The 15,948-nt window shown below is 54.8% G+C and overlaps 2 protein-coding genes across 2 annotated transcripts in view; one reads left to right on the top strand and one right to left on the bottom strand.

Moving 5' to 3' along the window:
- The window catches only part of TASOR2 (transcription activation suppressor family member 2), a gene marked incomplete at its 5' end in the record, with an annotated part of 22,846 nt that extends 18,972 nt beyond the window's left edge, over window positions 1–3,874 (top strand). The window contains 5 exons of the mRNA XM_031061897.1: window positions 142–295; window positions 965–1,070; window positions 2,086–2,261; window positions 2,541–2,658; window positions 2,952–3,874. Coding sequence (XP_030917757.1) covers window positions 142–295; window positions 965–1,070; window positions 2,086–2,261; window positions 2,541–2,658; window positions 2,952–2,955 — 558 coding nt within the window. The remainder of the gene's footprint in view (window positions 1–141; window positions 296–964; window positions 1,071–2,085; window positions 2,262–2,540; window positions 2,659–2,951) is intronic.
- A 1,284-nt stretch (window positions 3,875–5,158) lies between these two features.
- Window positions 5,159–12,247, bottom strand: GDI2 (GDP dissociation inhibitor 2). Its single transcript, XM_005426955.2, has 10 exons — window positions 12,188–12,247; window positions 11,530–11,629; window positions 10,705–10,839; window positions 9,029–9,227; window positions 8,632–8,763; window positions 8,166–8,265; window positions 7,406–7,577; window positions 6,447–6,591; window positions 6,223–6,277; window positions 5,159–6,149 (listed from the first exon to the last, which is right to left on the bottom strand). The coding sequence occupies exons 1-10, from the start codon at window positions 12,242–12,244 to the stop codon at window positions 5,994–5,996; spliced, it is 1,251 nt and encodes a 416-aa protein (XP_005427012.1). The 5' UTR covers window positions 12,245–12,247; the 3' UTR covers window positions 5,159–5,993.
- Window positions 12,248–15,948: the final 3,701 nt, after the last annotated feature.

The raw sequence follows: 15,948 nt of genomic DNA, 5'->3' as shown, positions 1-15,948 counted from the left end.
GACCCCCCCCACCGCCCCTACCTGCCCTACCGCTGGGACTGGCACAGCGAGGCTGGGCAGGGCTGGGCTGGGCTGGGCTGGGCTGGGCTGGGCTGGGCTCCCTGGGCTGGGGCTGTTCCCAAATCCCTGTCCCTGGAGCAGGTGCTGTGCCTGCTGGAGCTGAAGCGCTGTCCCAGCGTGGTGTTTGCCGGTGTGGACGAGCCCGAGGAGGTGACAGGGGACACATTCCAGGAGCTCTTCCAGGCCGGGGGGTTCGTGGTGTCCGACGAGGAGCTGCTGGAAGGGGTGACCCTGGGTGAGTGTCCCTGACACATCCCCAACCCTTCCCCTTGGTTCTGTGTCCAGGAGGGAGTTCTGGCCCTCGCTGTGACTCCAGCCCTCTCTCTGGGATGGAGTGCCCAGCTCAGGGGTCCCAGAACATCCCAGGACAGGGCAGGGCTGTCCCAGGATGTTTGTTTGGCCTGGAGACTCATGGAATGCTTTAGGTTGGAAGAGACCTTAAGGATTATCCAATTCCACGGCCAGGGACACCTCCCACTGTCCCAGGCTGCTCCAGCCTGGCCTTGGCCATTGCAGGGCTCCAGGGGCAGCCCCAGCTGCTCTGGGAATTCCAGCCCAGCCAGGAATTCCTTCCCGGTATCCAGTGGGAAAAGGAGGAGAACTTGCTGCTGCCTTCAGCTCCTTAGTGGGAAGTGGCAGAGAAAACAGAGCCACCTCTTCTGGGAGATGCTCTGTGAGGTGACAGGGACAGCTGCACGTGTCCTTTAGGATATCAGGGAAAAATTCACCCCAGGACGTGATCCCAGTTCCCCATCCTGTGCAGTTTGATCTCCATCCTTGCAGGGACTCAAAGCTCCCCTGGACAAAGCCCTGAGCACCCCCAGGTGGCCCCACTTGGGGCAGGGCTGGGTCCAGAGACCCCCAGGTCCCCTTCCAGCCACGCTGAGCTCTGGTGTCCCCTCAGGCCAGCTGAAGGAGGTGGTGAAGGTGCTGGAGAAGCTGAACAGGAGCGGGAGGTGGAAGTGGCTCCTGCACCACAGGGAGAGCAAGAAGCTCAGAGGAGACCTCAGGTAACGGCTCTGCCTGGCAAACTGGGGATTTCTGGGATGGAGCAGCAGGGCCTGGGACCTGGAGAGCATCAGATGGCCTGCAGTGTTCTCCTGGATGTGGTCCTGGATGAGGCAGAGCTCTGGCAGCTCTCCTTGCTCCCTGCTGGGCCTCCATAGGCTCCTCCCTGGCTCCCTGGCCGAGATGCCCTCAGGGAGTGCTGCAGGCTCCTGGAGAGGCACAGAATTCCCTTGAGGAGCTGCACATTCCCAAAACTCCCAAAGCAAACTTCTCTCCCTTCCCACCAGCTCATCCCAGCTCCTGGCACAGCCCTGGAGCTCAGGGCACCTTCCTGGGCTCTGCCCCCTCTGGGCCTTTTCCTGCCCCGTCCCAGCTGGGATTTGGGCAGGGACGGGGGCCTGAGCTGGGGGTGCAGAGAAGGAATTGCTGCTCCAGTTCCCACCAGGAATGCTTGAAGATGGAGCTGCTCTGGCCTGGGTTCATCCAGGGATGGGTGAAGTGAGAAAACTCCTGGGTTGGGATAAAGCCAGTTTAGCAGGGAAAGCTGGGAAAACCAAGGGATTCATCCCCATTTCCCATCACAGGCCATCCCCAGGAAAGCTCCATCTTCACCACCTCTCCCAGCATCCTCTCTTCCTTCTCCTCCTCCCAGTTTTGTATCCTGAGCCTGATTCCAGGCTCTGGAACATCCCCTGGGACAGTGGCACTCACCTGTCCTGGCCTTGTGCCCCAGGCCTGTGGGGTGAGTGAGGAGCAGCCTTGGCTTTCCAAGCCCTGCTCCAGCAACAGCAGAACCTCCCTGACCCACCCACAGCTCCCAGCACAAACCCCAGAGCAGCCCCTGAGGCAAAAATGAACCAACCCCGGGCAAAACCAGCACAGGCAGCCCTGGGGCAGGGGGGAATTTGCCACTTTGGATCCAAAACTCACCCGTGGGACTGGAAAAACCACCTGGCAAGGCGGATCCCAGCGTGCCTGCTCATTCCCTGAGCCGTGCCCGTGCCCCTCTCTCAGCAGGGACGATGGCAGTGCCCAGAAGAAGCAGCTGCTGCTGAGGTGGTGCCAGGGGGCAGAGCTGCTGGAGCTGCTGCCCTTCCACGGCTGCGACACGGCGGCCGAGCCCCGGCGCGCCCAGTGCCTGCTGGGGCTGCAGGCGCAGCACGTCCGCGCCCGCTTCGCCGTGTACCTCACAGGTGAGGGGAGCCCGAACCCTGCAGCTCTGAGAGGGCCCTGGGAAGGGATGGGGGAGGATAAAAAATCCCTCTTCTCCTGCGGGAATCGCTTCTTCCAGGTGCGGGTCGGGTGTGAGTGCTGAAAAGGAATTTGGGGTTTTTGGAGGTTGATGAATTCCAGCGGTTTTTGGAGCCTGTGGGTGGCTGAGGCTGTTGGCGAAGCAGCAGAGCAGCCACAGTGGGGTTTAGGGATATTTCCCTTTGTTGGAATTAACGGAGCTGCTGCTCCTGCCCTTGCAGAAAATCCCAGCAGCAGCTGCAGGGAGATGCTGGAAAGCAAAGGAATTCTTGTGGCTGACATCACCACCTTCCTCGGGACGGTGCAGAAAGTGGCTGCTCCCTTCAGAAGAAGCTACTGGTAAGTGGGGAAAGCTTGGGATTGATCCCAAAAAGCTGGGAACAGCTCAGGGCTGGCTGTGGGGTGGCCAGCAGGGAGCTGGGATCGTACAGCAGGGCAGGGACCATCCCAAAGTGCTGGATATGGGATCTGCCAGTCAGCACTGATCCCTGCAGCTGGATCCAGGAGAGCCACGCCGGGCGCTGCTGGAAAACGGGAAAAGCTCCAGGCCTGGCCCTGGGGAGGCTCTGCAGGAGGCTGGCGCTGCCCAGAGGGTGCCAGGCACTGACCTGGGCCACGTCTCTGTGTTGCAGGTGACAAAGTGAAGCCACCAGGACACGGCTCCTCCCCAGGCCCTGTGGCACCAGTTTGGGCATCCCGGTCCTGTGGGGACATCCCCACCACCCAACCCAGTGGATCCCCACCATCCCAATGGATCCCCAACCATCCCAGTCAATCCCATCAATCCCAGTGGATCCCGATGATCCCAGTGGATCCCCACCATCCATCCCAGTGGATCCCATCAATCCCAGTGGATCCCATCAATCCCAGTGGATCCCCACCATCCATCCCAGTGGATCCCCTCCCTCCCAGTGGATCCCATCAATCCCAGTGGATCCCCACCATCCATCCCAGTCGATCCCATCAATCCCAGTGGATCCCATCCATCCATCCCAGTGGATCCCAGCAGCTGCTGGGGGTGGGGGAAAGTCGATTTTAGCTCTGTACGGAAATCTTATTTAAAGGTGGGAAATGCAAATCCTCAGGGGATTCATTCCCTGCCATTGAGTCTCACATAGGAAAGGCTTTTTTAACGGTACAGGTAAATTATTGGAGTGGTTTCAAGTCTTTTCGTGCAGCTGCCATTGGAGTAGGCAAATGAATTTCCCAAAGTCTACTTGAAGATGAGGAATGAGAACAAAACCCTTTTCCACGTGGTCGTTGCTGTTCAGGCCCACACTACATTTCAGCTCACCCCCGTGGCCTCCTGGTACGGGTTCCCTGCTGGGACTCGTGGGATCCCAGCACTGGAACCCTTGTAAATAGCGGGGAGCCGGGCTGCAGGAACGGAATAAGCTCTTTTATTTATGGGGGAAAAGGAGCGGCCCAGCCCCGTTCCCGACCCGGCTCTGTGGGGCAGGGGCGTCCTTCAGCTCCTTTTTAAACCCAGGACTGCGAGGCCGCTCTGTACAGGATGACTTTGTAAAGAGTTTGATTAATAAAACCTCCAAAATAATGAATGGCACACAGCTCTGCTTTCTGGAGAGGGGGTCAGCATCCAGCTCAGCATCCAGCGTTTTCCAACAGGGAAAGGGAGGAGGGCAGGGGATTTTCCAGCTGAGACAAAGGTGGGGAAGCAGCAAGGAGTGAGCAAGACCATGATGGGCTCCTGGATGATGGATCCCAGCGTGCTTCCCTGCAGGAAGGATGGAAGAACCAGAGCAATAACCAGGTGACAGCAGGTGGGGATAATTGGGATCATTAGGGATTTATTTTCCACCTGGCTTATGGGCATGGCACAGAGGGAGCTTCCCCAGCCTGCTCCCAGCAGCCCAGGGTGGGAGGGGTTCCTGGAAGTGGCGCCTCAGGAAGCGGTGCTGGAAGTGGCACCTTGGGAACTGTTCCTGCAGTGGCACCTCAGCAATTGTTCCTGCAGTGGCACCTCAGGAAATGTTCCTGCAGTGTCACCTCAGAACTGCTCCTGCAGTGGCACCTCAGAACTGTTCCTGCAGTGGCACCTCAGCAATTGTTCCTGCAGTGTCACCTCAGAACTGTTCCTGCAGTGGCACCTCAGGAATTGTTCCTGCAGTGGCACCTCAGAACTGTTCCTGCAGTGGCACCTCAGAACTGTTCCTGCAGTGGCACCTCAGAACTGTTCCTGCAGTGGCACCTCAGAACTGTTCCTGCAGTGTCACCTCAGGAACTGTTCCTGCAGTGGCACCCAGGAACTGTTCCTGCAGTGGCACCTCAGCAATTGTTCCTGCAGTGGCACCTGGTGAGGAGGAAGTGCCAGAAGCCCCGGCTGGGAGGAAGGAGAGGGGAAGCCCCAGGCGGGCTCAGCTCAGCTTTGGGACCGCGATAGGATCAAACCCCAGTTCCTGTGTGGGAACGGTGCCAGGGGAAGCCCGTGCCACCCTGGGGACCTGCTCCAAGGCTTTCCCTCGTTCTCCTGGCACTTGGCACGGCTGTGCCAGCCAGGGAATGGGGAAGGATGGCTCAGGATTGAACAGCTCGTGTTGAGGATGGAGAGCAGCCCAACAGGAATTGTTTATTGCTGCTGCTGTTCGCAGCTGTGGCACTGGGTGGCTGCAGGAACAGGGACTGGGTCAGCACAGCCTGAGCCACACCTGCCCTGCCAAACGCAGCCAGAGCAGCACAGCCTGGAAAGAAGCACGGACCCAGGAAATGCCTTCCTGCAGGAAACGCTCCCATCCCAGCCCTGGCAGGCAGAGATGCTGCAGGATCTCAGCCTGGAGCTGCTGCTCCCGGAACTGAAGTGAATCAGACCAGAGGCCAGGACTGGTTTCCAGAATTTGGCTTTACTTCGCAGTACAGAAATCATTTGGAGCCTTCAGGAGACACGAGAAGCACAGGCTCTGTCATGCCGATACCGCAGCGCCGTTTGGTCCATCCGAGAAGCCACAGGGGACAGAAAATACTTCCACATCTTGCCTGCTCTGTAATTTGTTCTCTCAATTTTATTAAGATTAAAACACAAAGGAGCCTGAGGCACAGCTGTGTCCCAACCGATGTAAACGGGTTTAGAAGCTTAAGTGGAGGTTAAGTTCTGTGCCCAGAACGAAGCCAACATTTGCTGCTACAATAGGTGTGGGCTTTGTCCATGATACAACTTTGCCACAGAGTTAAGATTGATGGGAGAGACTTTTAGGGATGCTGTCCACAATAATGGAGTGCTCAGTTTCTATTTTCCTTGATATCAGGTTTGAGTGACATCAGCGTCACATCTACGAGCTCACCAGAAGCACAGGATTGTGAAGGATGTTTTACAAATGATTAAAAAGACAAGGTAAGACACAGCTGTCAATGAGTTATTTCAAATCTGCACCCACGTCTACGTCTGCAAAAATAATAGTAAGTTCAGTCTGCCTTTCTGCTTACGAGGTTAGTCAGGAATATCAGTCAGGAATTTGCCAGATTCTGGACAGCAGCCCTACTAGAATGAAATAATTAACACATGATATCCAAAAAGGGAACATTACCAGTGCAGTACTCTTCAATCTCTCAGAGATGGGATTACAAAAGCAGGCCTTACAATATTGAATTTCGTACAGTGTTCATTAAGTTCCTTATATATTCATATCAGCCGATTTAAACTTCTCCTAATTAGAGACTCATTACTGCTGCTCCTCCTCCCCGTAGATGTCGTTCTTCTTGCGTTTCATCTCCTCGAAGTCGAACTCTGATCCCATCATCCTCTTATAAATATCTTTGATGTCGTCGCACGTCGTCTCGAAGTGGGTGGTGGCGTCGTAGGTGCGCGAGATGAAGATCTGGAAGCAGAAGCAGCGTTGGAGCCCCGAGCTGGAGCCCGTCCCCGCCCAGCCCGCCTCAGCCCTCACTCACCTGGCTCTCGGTTCCCGGGTCGGTCGGTGCAAACAGGTCACTGATGCTCACAAACCTGGACAAGGGACAAAAGCCTTGGTTTGCTTTGGAAAAGGGATGGGTTCGGAGCAGGAGCGGTTTGATGCAAGGGCAGCGCTCGAGGTGCTGAGCACACTCAGCTTGACCAGCTCTGGGCCGGCTCCAGATGTCCCAGCAGAGGGGACGGGGGCTGCCTGAGGACTCACTTCTGCTCAATGGGCTCCAAGAGGTCCAGGGCTGGCTTGATCTCCTTCTCCGGGTCCGCGGTCTCCACGGTGGTGCTGGCGATGGCGATGTACTTGCCCTGCGCCGCCACGTTGTGAGCAGAGGAGATCATGCACACGTAGATATCTGGGGAGACAGGGCACAGCTGCAGCCCAAAACCTCCTCCAGCTGCAAAACCTCCTCCAGCCCCATCCCAAAACCTCCTCAACCCCATCCCAAAACCTCAACCCCATCCCAAAACCTCCTCCAGCCCCATCCCAGAATCTCCTCCAACCTCATCCCAAGACCACCTCCAGCTGCAGTCCAAAACATCCACCAGCCTCATCCCAAAACCTCCTCAGCCCCATCCCAAAACATCCTCCAGCCCCATCCCAGAATCTCCTCCAACCTCATCCCAAGACCACCTCCAGCTGCAGTCCAAAACATCCACCAGCCTCATCCCAAAACCTCCTCAGCCCCATCCCAAAACATCCTCCAATCTCATCCCAAAACCTCCCCAGCCTCATCCCAAAACCTCCCCAGCCCCATCCCAAAACTCTGCCCACATCACTTCCCGCTGCCCTGACACTTGGCACCCCTGGATTGTTAGAGAACCTGCAGTGAGTCCCATCCTTGCCCTACATGCTCTCATCTCCTGGCTGAGCAGCCTGGACATGGGAGAAGCCCAAAGTTCAGTTTCCCATGATGGCTCCCAAAATCTGGTGGGATTCCCAGTGCTCTGTTCCAGGCCAACAGCCCCTCCCCAGCCCTCACCCACCTCTCCCAGTCTGGGGCATTTCCTGCCATAGGTTCCTCACGAGGTTTTCCAACCACAGGCTCCTCCCACCTCCCCTAAGTGCAGGGAACTGCAGCCCAGCCTGGCTGGGCCCCAGCAGCCCCTGGAGCAGGGCACGAGGTGTCCCTGTCCCTGTCGCTGTCCCTGTGTGATCCCAGCACACACCTGATTTCCGGTTGACCTGGTTCTGTGGAATGATGATCTGGCACGAGTTGGCATCGTTTGTGTTCTTGATGGGGTGGCTGAGGATGCAGATGACCCGGATCACCTGGCCCACCTTGGTCACGCGGTCCGACACGTAGCTGGGGTCGCAGATGAGCTGTTTGCAGCGAGCCACCTGAGCACCAGTGTGGAGACATCACCCAGCTCACATCAGAAATGGTTCCTCCAGTAACAATTTACCATTCATCAATCTGAAGCCTCCAGGCTGCACTCACTTTGGTCTCTGGCATGGATTGTCACCTCTGTTCCCAGCCAGGACACGTCATTCCCACCCCAAGGGACACGTTATCCCACCAGCAAGTGCTCAGCTGTCCCATCAGTGCCCACTCAGCGCTCCCAAGCTGGCAGCATTCCCAGCTCTATCCAGCCAGGTGCTGGTGAAGCTGCAGGAAGGCCACGTGCCAGCTGTCAGAGCAGCTCACAGTGCCAAGGGCAGAGCTGGACACGAGGAGCAGCTCCCTTCCTGAATTATTCCCTGCCAGCCCATGGAGAGTTCATCCCAACTCCTGGAGCACGGATGCTGAGGGCTCTGCCCATCAGGACGTTGTGTCTTCAGCAAGCTGGCACAGGGACAGCAGCCCCAGCCCAGCACGCTTGGCCCTTGGGCTTAGAAAGGGTTTTCTCTGTTTGCTGTGATCAAACCCAGATGTGGGTTCTGAGGGGCAGATGGGGAGGGGAGCAGGAAGGAGGGAAGGGTCCATACCTCCCCCTCAGACTTGACCCCGACCACTTTGCCGTTCTCTATGACGATCTCCTCGATGGGCTTGTTGAGCATGTAGGTGCCTCCATAGATTGCACTGAGCCTGCAACAGGAAAATCCCTTCAGCACCTCCAGGGCTGCACCTGAACAGCCCTTCCAGCCCCCAGGGGCTGCTCCTCTTGGATAAAACAACCCCTCCTCAGACTTAAACCTCTTCAAAATCCTCTGCTAAAACACAAGGGATAAATACTCTGCCAACAGTATCTCTCAGCAAATCCAGAGGTGAACAAGCCCACAAAGAAAGAATGTCACGTGGAGGAACCACCTCTTAATTAAGTGAAAGATCCATTAAGGACCACAGCATTTTGTGCAGCATCACATTCTGGAAGCTCAAGCGGTGACTGCACACATCCAACTCCACTGCACCCCCACTGGAGGAAACCCCGAGTGAAAGCCAAGTGCAGCTCACCTTGCAAATCCCTGGGGCAGCTCTCCAAGGCCATACAGGGGGTACAGGTAGGGGCTCTTCCCGTACCGCGCCAGTGACTCGCTGTACAGCTTGATCCTGTTGATTGTTTCTTGGCACGGTTGATCTAGATAGCTGGGAGGGACAGTTTCACCATTTGGGATGTTCCCAAACCAGCATTCCAGCAGAATACACCCAGAGAGCAAACACTGCTTTCCCATGACGCTTCCTTCCCCACCCTCCAGCTGCTCCTGCCAGTGCTTCTCTGGCAGGTCCCTTTAAGGAGCACTTGGTGGCACAAGTTTTACCCAGGAACCCTCCAAATTCAAAATAACCAATCAATCCCATTATAACCCCAAACCCTGGGATTTGGGAGAGCAACTGACCCCCCCCCACTTACTCATCAGTCCTGTAGAGAGCGAGGGCATGGCCTGTGAAGTCGATGACATCCTGGCCCAGGTCAAACTTCTTGTACACATCCCTCATGGTGGTTTTCTTGGGGTCCACGCCCTCGAAGGTCCGCGGGTCGTTCTCGTCAAAGTTGGCCACGTACACCAGGAACTTCCTGAAGCGGCGCTTCTCAAACAGACCCATCAAACCTGAAACAGGGGTTGGGAGAGTTCAGAATCAGGGTTGTGAGAATTCAGAACCAGGGTTGTGAGAATTCAGCAGAACCAGAGTTTGTGAGAATTCAGAACCAGGGGTTGTGAGAGTTCAGAACCAGGGGTTGTGAGAATTCAGAACCAGGGTTGTGAGAATTCAGCAGAACCAGGAGTTTGGTAGAATTCAGAACCAGGGGTTGTGAGAATTCAGCAGAACCAGGGGTTGTGAGAATTCAGAACCAGGGTTGCGAGAATTCAGAACCAGGGGGTGTGAGAATTCAGCAGAACCAGGGGTTGTGAGAATTCAGAACCATGGTTTGTGAGAATTCAGAACCAGGGTTGTGAGAATTCAGCAGAACCAGGGGTTTAGCAGAACTCAGATCCTCAGTGACTTTTGTGGCTTTCTCATTATCAGCAGTGGGTAAGAACCCCTGAGTGTTCAAACAAGGAATGGTTTGGGTTGGAAGGGACCTTAAAGGGCCTTAGCTCCACCCCTATGGCAGGGACACCTCCCACCATCCCAGGTTGCTCCATGCCCCCATGTCCAGCCTGGCCCTGGACACCGCCAGGGATCCATCCAGGGGCAGCCCCAGCTGCTCTGGCAATTCCAGCCCAGCTCCTCCCCACCCTCCCAGCCAGGAATTCCTTCCCAAGATCCTGTCTAACCCTGCCCTCCTTCAGCCTAAGGTCATTCCCCTTTGTCCTGTCCCTCAAACCCCAAACACGAGGCTGGACAAGGCACCATTTCTGCACTTGAACTCTCCACAAATTGCAGAAGCAAGACTGGAAATGTGAGGGCAGAGGCAGCACCTCCACTCCTGCCCGGATGAGTGTCCTGGAGACCCCACAGGAGACGTGGCCGAAGTGAAGGAATTCCTGATCCCTTCAGCACACAGGGATATCTGCCATGAGGAAGGCTCAGCCCTGCACATCTGGGGCCTTAACTGCAGGAGTCACTTGATCAGAAGATTTTTTCAGAGGTGCTGCTGAACACATCCCACGTCTGGAGTTCATGGAATGCCCTCTAGATCCTAATGGATTTCACCACACTGTTATTAGCTGTATTTGAGGAGTGAAATCTAAGTAGGCGACAATTAAGGTTTGAGGTGCCGCAGGTCAGAATTAGTCATTCCAATTTGCCTGCAATGTTTTTCACACGCACAATTCCAACAAGGACATGACATCAAATATTTATGGCAGAGCTGGGAGACGAGCCCCAGATGGAACCTCCTGAGGAAGGAAAACACTGCCAGGTTCTCAGCAGAATCTCAGTGCACAGGCAGCTTGGAAGCTCCAAGAAAACAGGGCTCAGCAAACCCAAGGCTCACACTGCAAGGGGGGTTTGAGGACAAAGAGCTGCAGGAGAGCCCTGAGGATGCTCCTTCACACACAGGGAGCATCAAGAATATCCCAAGGGATGGGTTTGCCTCTGTTTAGGGGATTCAGAGGGAACAGAAAAGGTGCAGCTACTCACTGGAGGCCAAAGCTTCTGCCTCAGTGGAAGGAACTTTGTAGATCTTTCCTCCCTTGTAGACGAAGCTGCCCTCGATCACCTTGAAGTCCAAGTAACGAGTGACTTCTGTGTAGAGCAGCATCTTTACCAACTGACCTGCAAGGGGTTTGGCACAGTCAGACACAGACACAGCAGCTCCCACGGCAACAAACCCTTCCCCCTCCCACTGCAGGCTGAAGGTAAGCTGGGACTAAAGCATCCAAGCCCTGGCTGGGATCGATCAGTTCTTCCACTGCAGCAGCCCTGAGCCAGGCACTACTGCTCCATCCATCCATCCATCCATCCATCCATCCATCCATCCATCCATCCATCCATCCATCCATCTATCCATCCATCCATCCATCCATCCATCCATCCATCCATCCATCCATCCATCCATCCATCCATCCATCCATCCATCCATCCATCCATCCATCCATCCATCCATCCATCCATCCATCCATCCATCCATCCATCCATCCATCCATCCATCCATCCATCCATCCATCCATCCATCCATCCATCCATCCATCCATCCGTCCGTCCATCCGTCCGTCCATCCCCCATCCATCCATCTGTCCATCCATCCATCCCCTGCCCTGGTGCTCCAGGGTGAGATTCCAGCAGCCAGGGGCTGGTTTTAGGCCCTGCACTGGGAACCCTTCACTGACAGGGGGTTTGCTCTAGCCCAGTCCAGCACTGGAGCACACGGATTCAAGGATAAGGATTACAATGACAGCACCTGTCCTATTGCAGCACCCAGCACCAGCCCAAGGAATGAATATCTGGGAGCTCAGGGTCACTCACCATTAGCCATGAGGAATTTAGGAATGAGGTCCACGTTCCAGTCTCTTCCCCGCCCCATAGATTCTGGTGGAGTTCCCGGGAGATTAAACCTTTTGTAGAGCTTTGGAGAGAGAATACAGAACTTATTATAGCCCAGGAAATCTCTCTGGGTGTCATTTCTCCCACACATGGACACACTTTCCACGCCCACAGCTCCAGGCTGAACACAAGCTCTTCAGAGCCAGCTTCTGGCTGCAGTTTGAGCTCCAATCTGAGTTTGGAACACACAAACACAGCCAGTGAATCGTTACAGGAAGAAGCAGGCAGTGTAATTCTGCTCATCCAGGCTTTGGGAATGTATGAACCTGATGGACTGTTTAACATGGCATTTCTTAGTCCAATTTACCATTTAGCTGAAGAGTTTTAACACCCAGCTGTAACAGCTCTGGAATGCTCCCTGCTAGGATTTGCTCAGATTCCAACTGGGAATTACAAGCACAACCCTCCAACTCCAAACACCCCACACTGGCACTGTTACCAGCTGAGGAGGTGCCATAAACCTTCCTTACCCAAAGGAAACGCTCAGAGTCATTAATTTGAAGCCACCCCAAGGCTAAGTGGGATTAAATCCCTTTGTGTGCCAGGAAGGACACAAGGATGGGTGTCTCTCCATACTTACATCTTCCAGAGGTGTAATGGAAGCACTTTCCCCTCCATAGTAAGAGTTCCGATCCATGTGAAATTCCTGCAGGAAGGAAAGGAGGCAAGGGACAGGTCAGTTGCACTGGAGCCTCCCCCTTCCCATTTTTCCTAAGAGCATGTTCAGACAGCTCCATTGCAGCTGCACAGCAGCTGCCTCATTCCAGAATTCAGGCACCTTTTGGAGGCAGATTAACCTCTTAATAAATTTATTGTCTGTTCTGGGCAAGCCAAGCAAGGGGTCAGAGATTGTGTGTAGGTTGGATCCCTGCACAACCACCATCTATCAGGGTTTCCCAGAGGAATTTTTTGGGAATTCCATGCATTTGAGCCAAAGGAAAATCTGTCCTCTAAGGCACCAGCTGTCAGTTTAAGGGTGTGCACAGAGAGACAGCAGGAGAATGAAATCTTACCTGGATTTCAATCAGCCTCCACAGAACTTCAATTATTAATATTTGCCACACTGGGACACTCAGGATAATCACCAGCTTCTCTCAGGGAGCAGCATAAAGAATAAATGAAGGCATTTGGGTGCTTTATCAGCTCAGCTTCGCTCTCCTTGCTCTGTGCACACCAAGGCTCCCTGGAGCAGCAGATGAGCTGCTGTGTGTGACTACAGAGCACACACACAGGCTGCAGAACCAGCTCAGCCCTTGCACAACTAAATCCCCATTAAAACACGACTTTGCACCGGCGCTGGCACTCCCCAGCCAAGGAGCTTAACAAAAACTCCAATGTTTGTGTGCTTAGGACAGCTTATCTTGGAGGTTTTACTGATCTTGCTGTGCCTCAGCTCCCTCCAGCAGCAGAATTCTGGCTGCAGCTGAGCTCCCATTCATCACCACGATCTCTCTGGTAGGTCCTGGACACATCTCACATGATGGGTGGGGCTTCCTGGAGGGGGCTTGGAGCACCTGGTCCAGGAGAAGGTGTCCCAGCCATGGCAGGATGGTTTTTAAGGTCCTCTCCACCAAACCATCGCAAACCTTTCATTCAGCTTGAAACCCTCACCCAGCTGCTGAGATGCCAGCACCGCACATCTGATGGATTCCTGCAGGCAGGCTGGCCCTCCTGCAGATCTGTGTCTCCAGGAGATCTTTCCTGTTTACTCCACAAGCACCTCAAGCAGGACTCTCCTCCTGTGGCACTTCCCCCTCCCGCAGAGCGCACGAGGTTCATTTCCAACTCCAGACTGACCAGTGCAGGTGTCAGGCAGGAAAACCACAAACACCAGGAGCTTCCCACTGTGGATTGTTTGTGTAAATCCTGACTCCAGTCAATCCTCGCTGTAAAGGAAGCTGTAAAATCAACTTCCCAGCCACAGCAGCTCTCGGGGCTTGTTTTGTTCTAAGGTCAGACATCTGCAGGTGCAAGGATCGCTGGCTGAGGATTTGCTGTGCTGCTGCTTCCAGGTGGCACTGGAAAAACCTTCTCTGTTGGGACAGCAGGGCACTGCTGGCCAGTCTGTCACCAAAACCCAGCCAAGGACCTGAGGAGCAAAGCCTCACACACAGCAAGGACACTCTGAATGCAGTGCCTGAAGTCAGGGAAGATTTCCAGCACGGTGCCCACAAGGCTTCATGATCACCACATGGACTGTGAGTAGTGAGCCACAGTGCTTCCCACAAAGGCTCTCCACGATCCATCAGCTGCTCCTTCCACTGTACCATCCTTCCAAGGATCCTACAAGGTCCCTCCTTTTTTCCCCACAGGCTGGAGCAAGCAGAGATCCTCCCAGCAGATACAGCTGCACCAAACCCCGTGTGAAGTCATTACTCAAAGCCTACACCGCTGAGTAACCACAGGAGTAAAAGCGGCTCCAGCGTTAATGATTAACCACACCCAAGGCAGGACTGCCACACCACGGGCCTCATCTCCAAGCAGTTACATTCACAGAGCTCTGTGGTTGGACTCCGTGCTCTACCCTGTGATTTATCCCCCTGGAACATCTCCCAGAACCCTGGCTCACCAGCTCGGCCAGATGGTGGCACAGGACTGCAAGTGTCCATGCTGGAGATGAGCCACAAGGAAGCCAACCAGGGTTTCACGACGAAATAAGTACCAAAAGGAGGGATGGAGCTCCAGTAAAAGCTGCACAAGGCACATCCATTGATGTGGATGTCAGCTGATTTCAGTCACCCACTTAACCTCAAAGCATTCCTTGCTCTGTGTTCCCAGAAGAGGGAGTGTGCATCCCTTGGAGTGAATTGGGGCACCAGCAGAAGACACAAGAGGCCTTAAGCTCCTGTCCACTCACACCCACTGAACTCGGCTGTGGGACTGAGGTGGAGCTCTTACACTGCTGTTTAACCCAGGGCTCACTGAGCACTCTGAAATCCTGCCCAGCCCTTTCAGGCCACTTCCCTGTGCAGCCATGATGGCCATGAAGCTGCACAATGGATTTATCCTCCAGCTCAGCAATTCCTTTGGATGCAGTGCTGGCCATGGGACCGGGAAGCGCTTGATGTGTGACGCTGTCATTTGGGTCAGGGAGCGAGGAAAACAAACGGCCTGTGCTGATAAGGGGAGGGCTGGGGACAGTTTGGAGTGCAAATAAAAAGGGGAAGTGTCACAGTTCAAATCTGTGCATTTTCCGCTGTTTTATAAACGTCGCCACCACCCAACAGGAACAGGGGGCAGCTGCTGACAGCAGCAGCAGGACACAGCAGGGAGAGCTCCGGGTATCCAGATCCAACAGAATCCATGCAAATTGCAGTCACGCTGCTACTACAATGCTCTGCCTCAGCCAGTTCAGGTTACGAGCTCCCAGGAGCTCATTGTGCTGCTGAATGAACGATCTGAGCTGCTGCAAATGGCCAGGGAACCAGGGAGAAACCAGCACTGGCAATGTGGGGACAGCACATCCACTGGGACTCCGTGGAAATAAAAATAAGGAGTGACTTGGAGGTATTGGTGTTTCCATGCTTGCTTAAGACCATCAGCTCCGCCCTGGAGGGCAGGAGCTGGTCATGGCCAGACCTTGTGCATGCAGAGGCCTTGAGGAATGGAGGGAAGCAAGGAGGTTTCTGTGGATTTTCTCCAAGTAGGGCGGCAGTTCAGAAAGGCTCAGACAGCCCGATGGAAACTGGAGCCAGCGCCGCTCCTGTAACGGCGCCGAGGGGAGGATTGGGCACTGAGCACTGAGCAAAATCCCTTCGGCTTCGGGAGCGGCTCTGGCACTGCCAGGCTCGTTCTTCGAAAGGCAGGGCTGTGCTGTGCCCAGAGAGAGGCACACAGTGCCTGGGCTGGGAAGGGACCTCTGGAGATCCTTGCTCCAACCTAGGCAGCGTCACCTGGAGCAGTGACATGGGCAATTCCACCTCTCACCGCCTGACCCATCCCACAACCGCAAAAACAACTCCTCACTGCATTGCAACAATCCCCTCTGCTACCAGGGGATGAAGCAAAGGACAGACTCCAGCTCTCCCTGTCAAAGGGAAGAAGCTTTTCTTCCAAAGCCATTCCTCCACCTCAAAGGAACAGCCTTGAAAGGAATGAAAGCAACTGGGAAAGTTGGGTGTCCCCTGCAGCAGACACTCCCACATGGTCCTCACAGTCACTCTGAGGCTCTTCAGCCTGGGCCTGCAGGAATAAATATATCCTGAACCAATGAGTGTGGCTCCTCTGCTCCTACAGAAAGTGAATCTGGATCTTTGAGGTGGATTTGAATTGCTTTAACATGGGGAGGCAGCTGGCAGGTAAGAAGCTTAGCTCAGCCTGCAAAGAGTGAAACCTCAGCAG

The sequence above is a fragment of the Geospiza fortis genome, unplaced genomic scaffold, assembly GCF_000277835.1.
Source record: "Geospiza fortis unplaced genomic scaffold, GeoFor_1.0 scaffold61, whole genome shotgun sequence".
Classification (NCBI taxonomy): Eukaryota; Metazoa; Chordata; class Aves; order Passeriformes; family Thraupidae; genus Geospiza; species Geospiza fortis.
The sequence above is the reverse complement of the archived record's forward strand: the minus strand, read 5'-3'. Positions and strand labels throughout refer to the sequence as shown.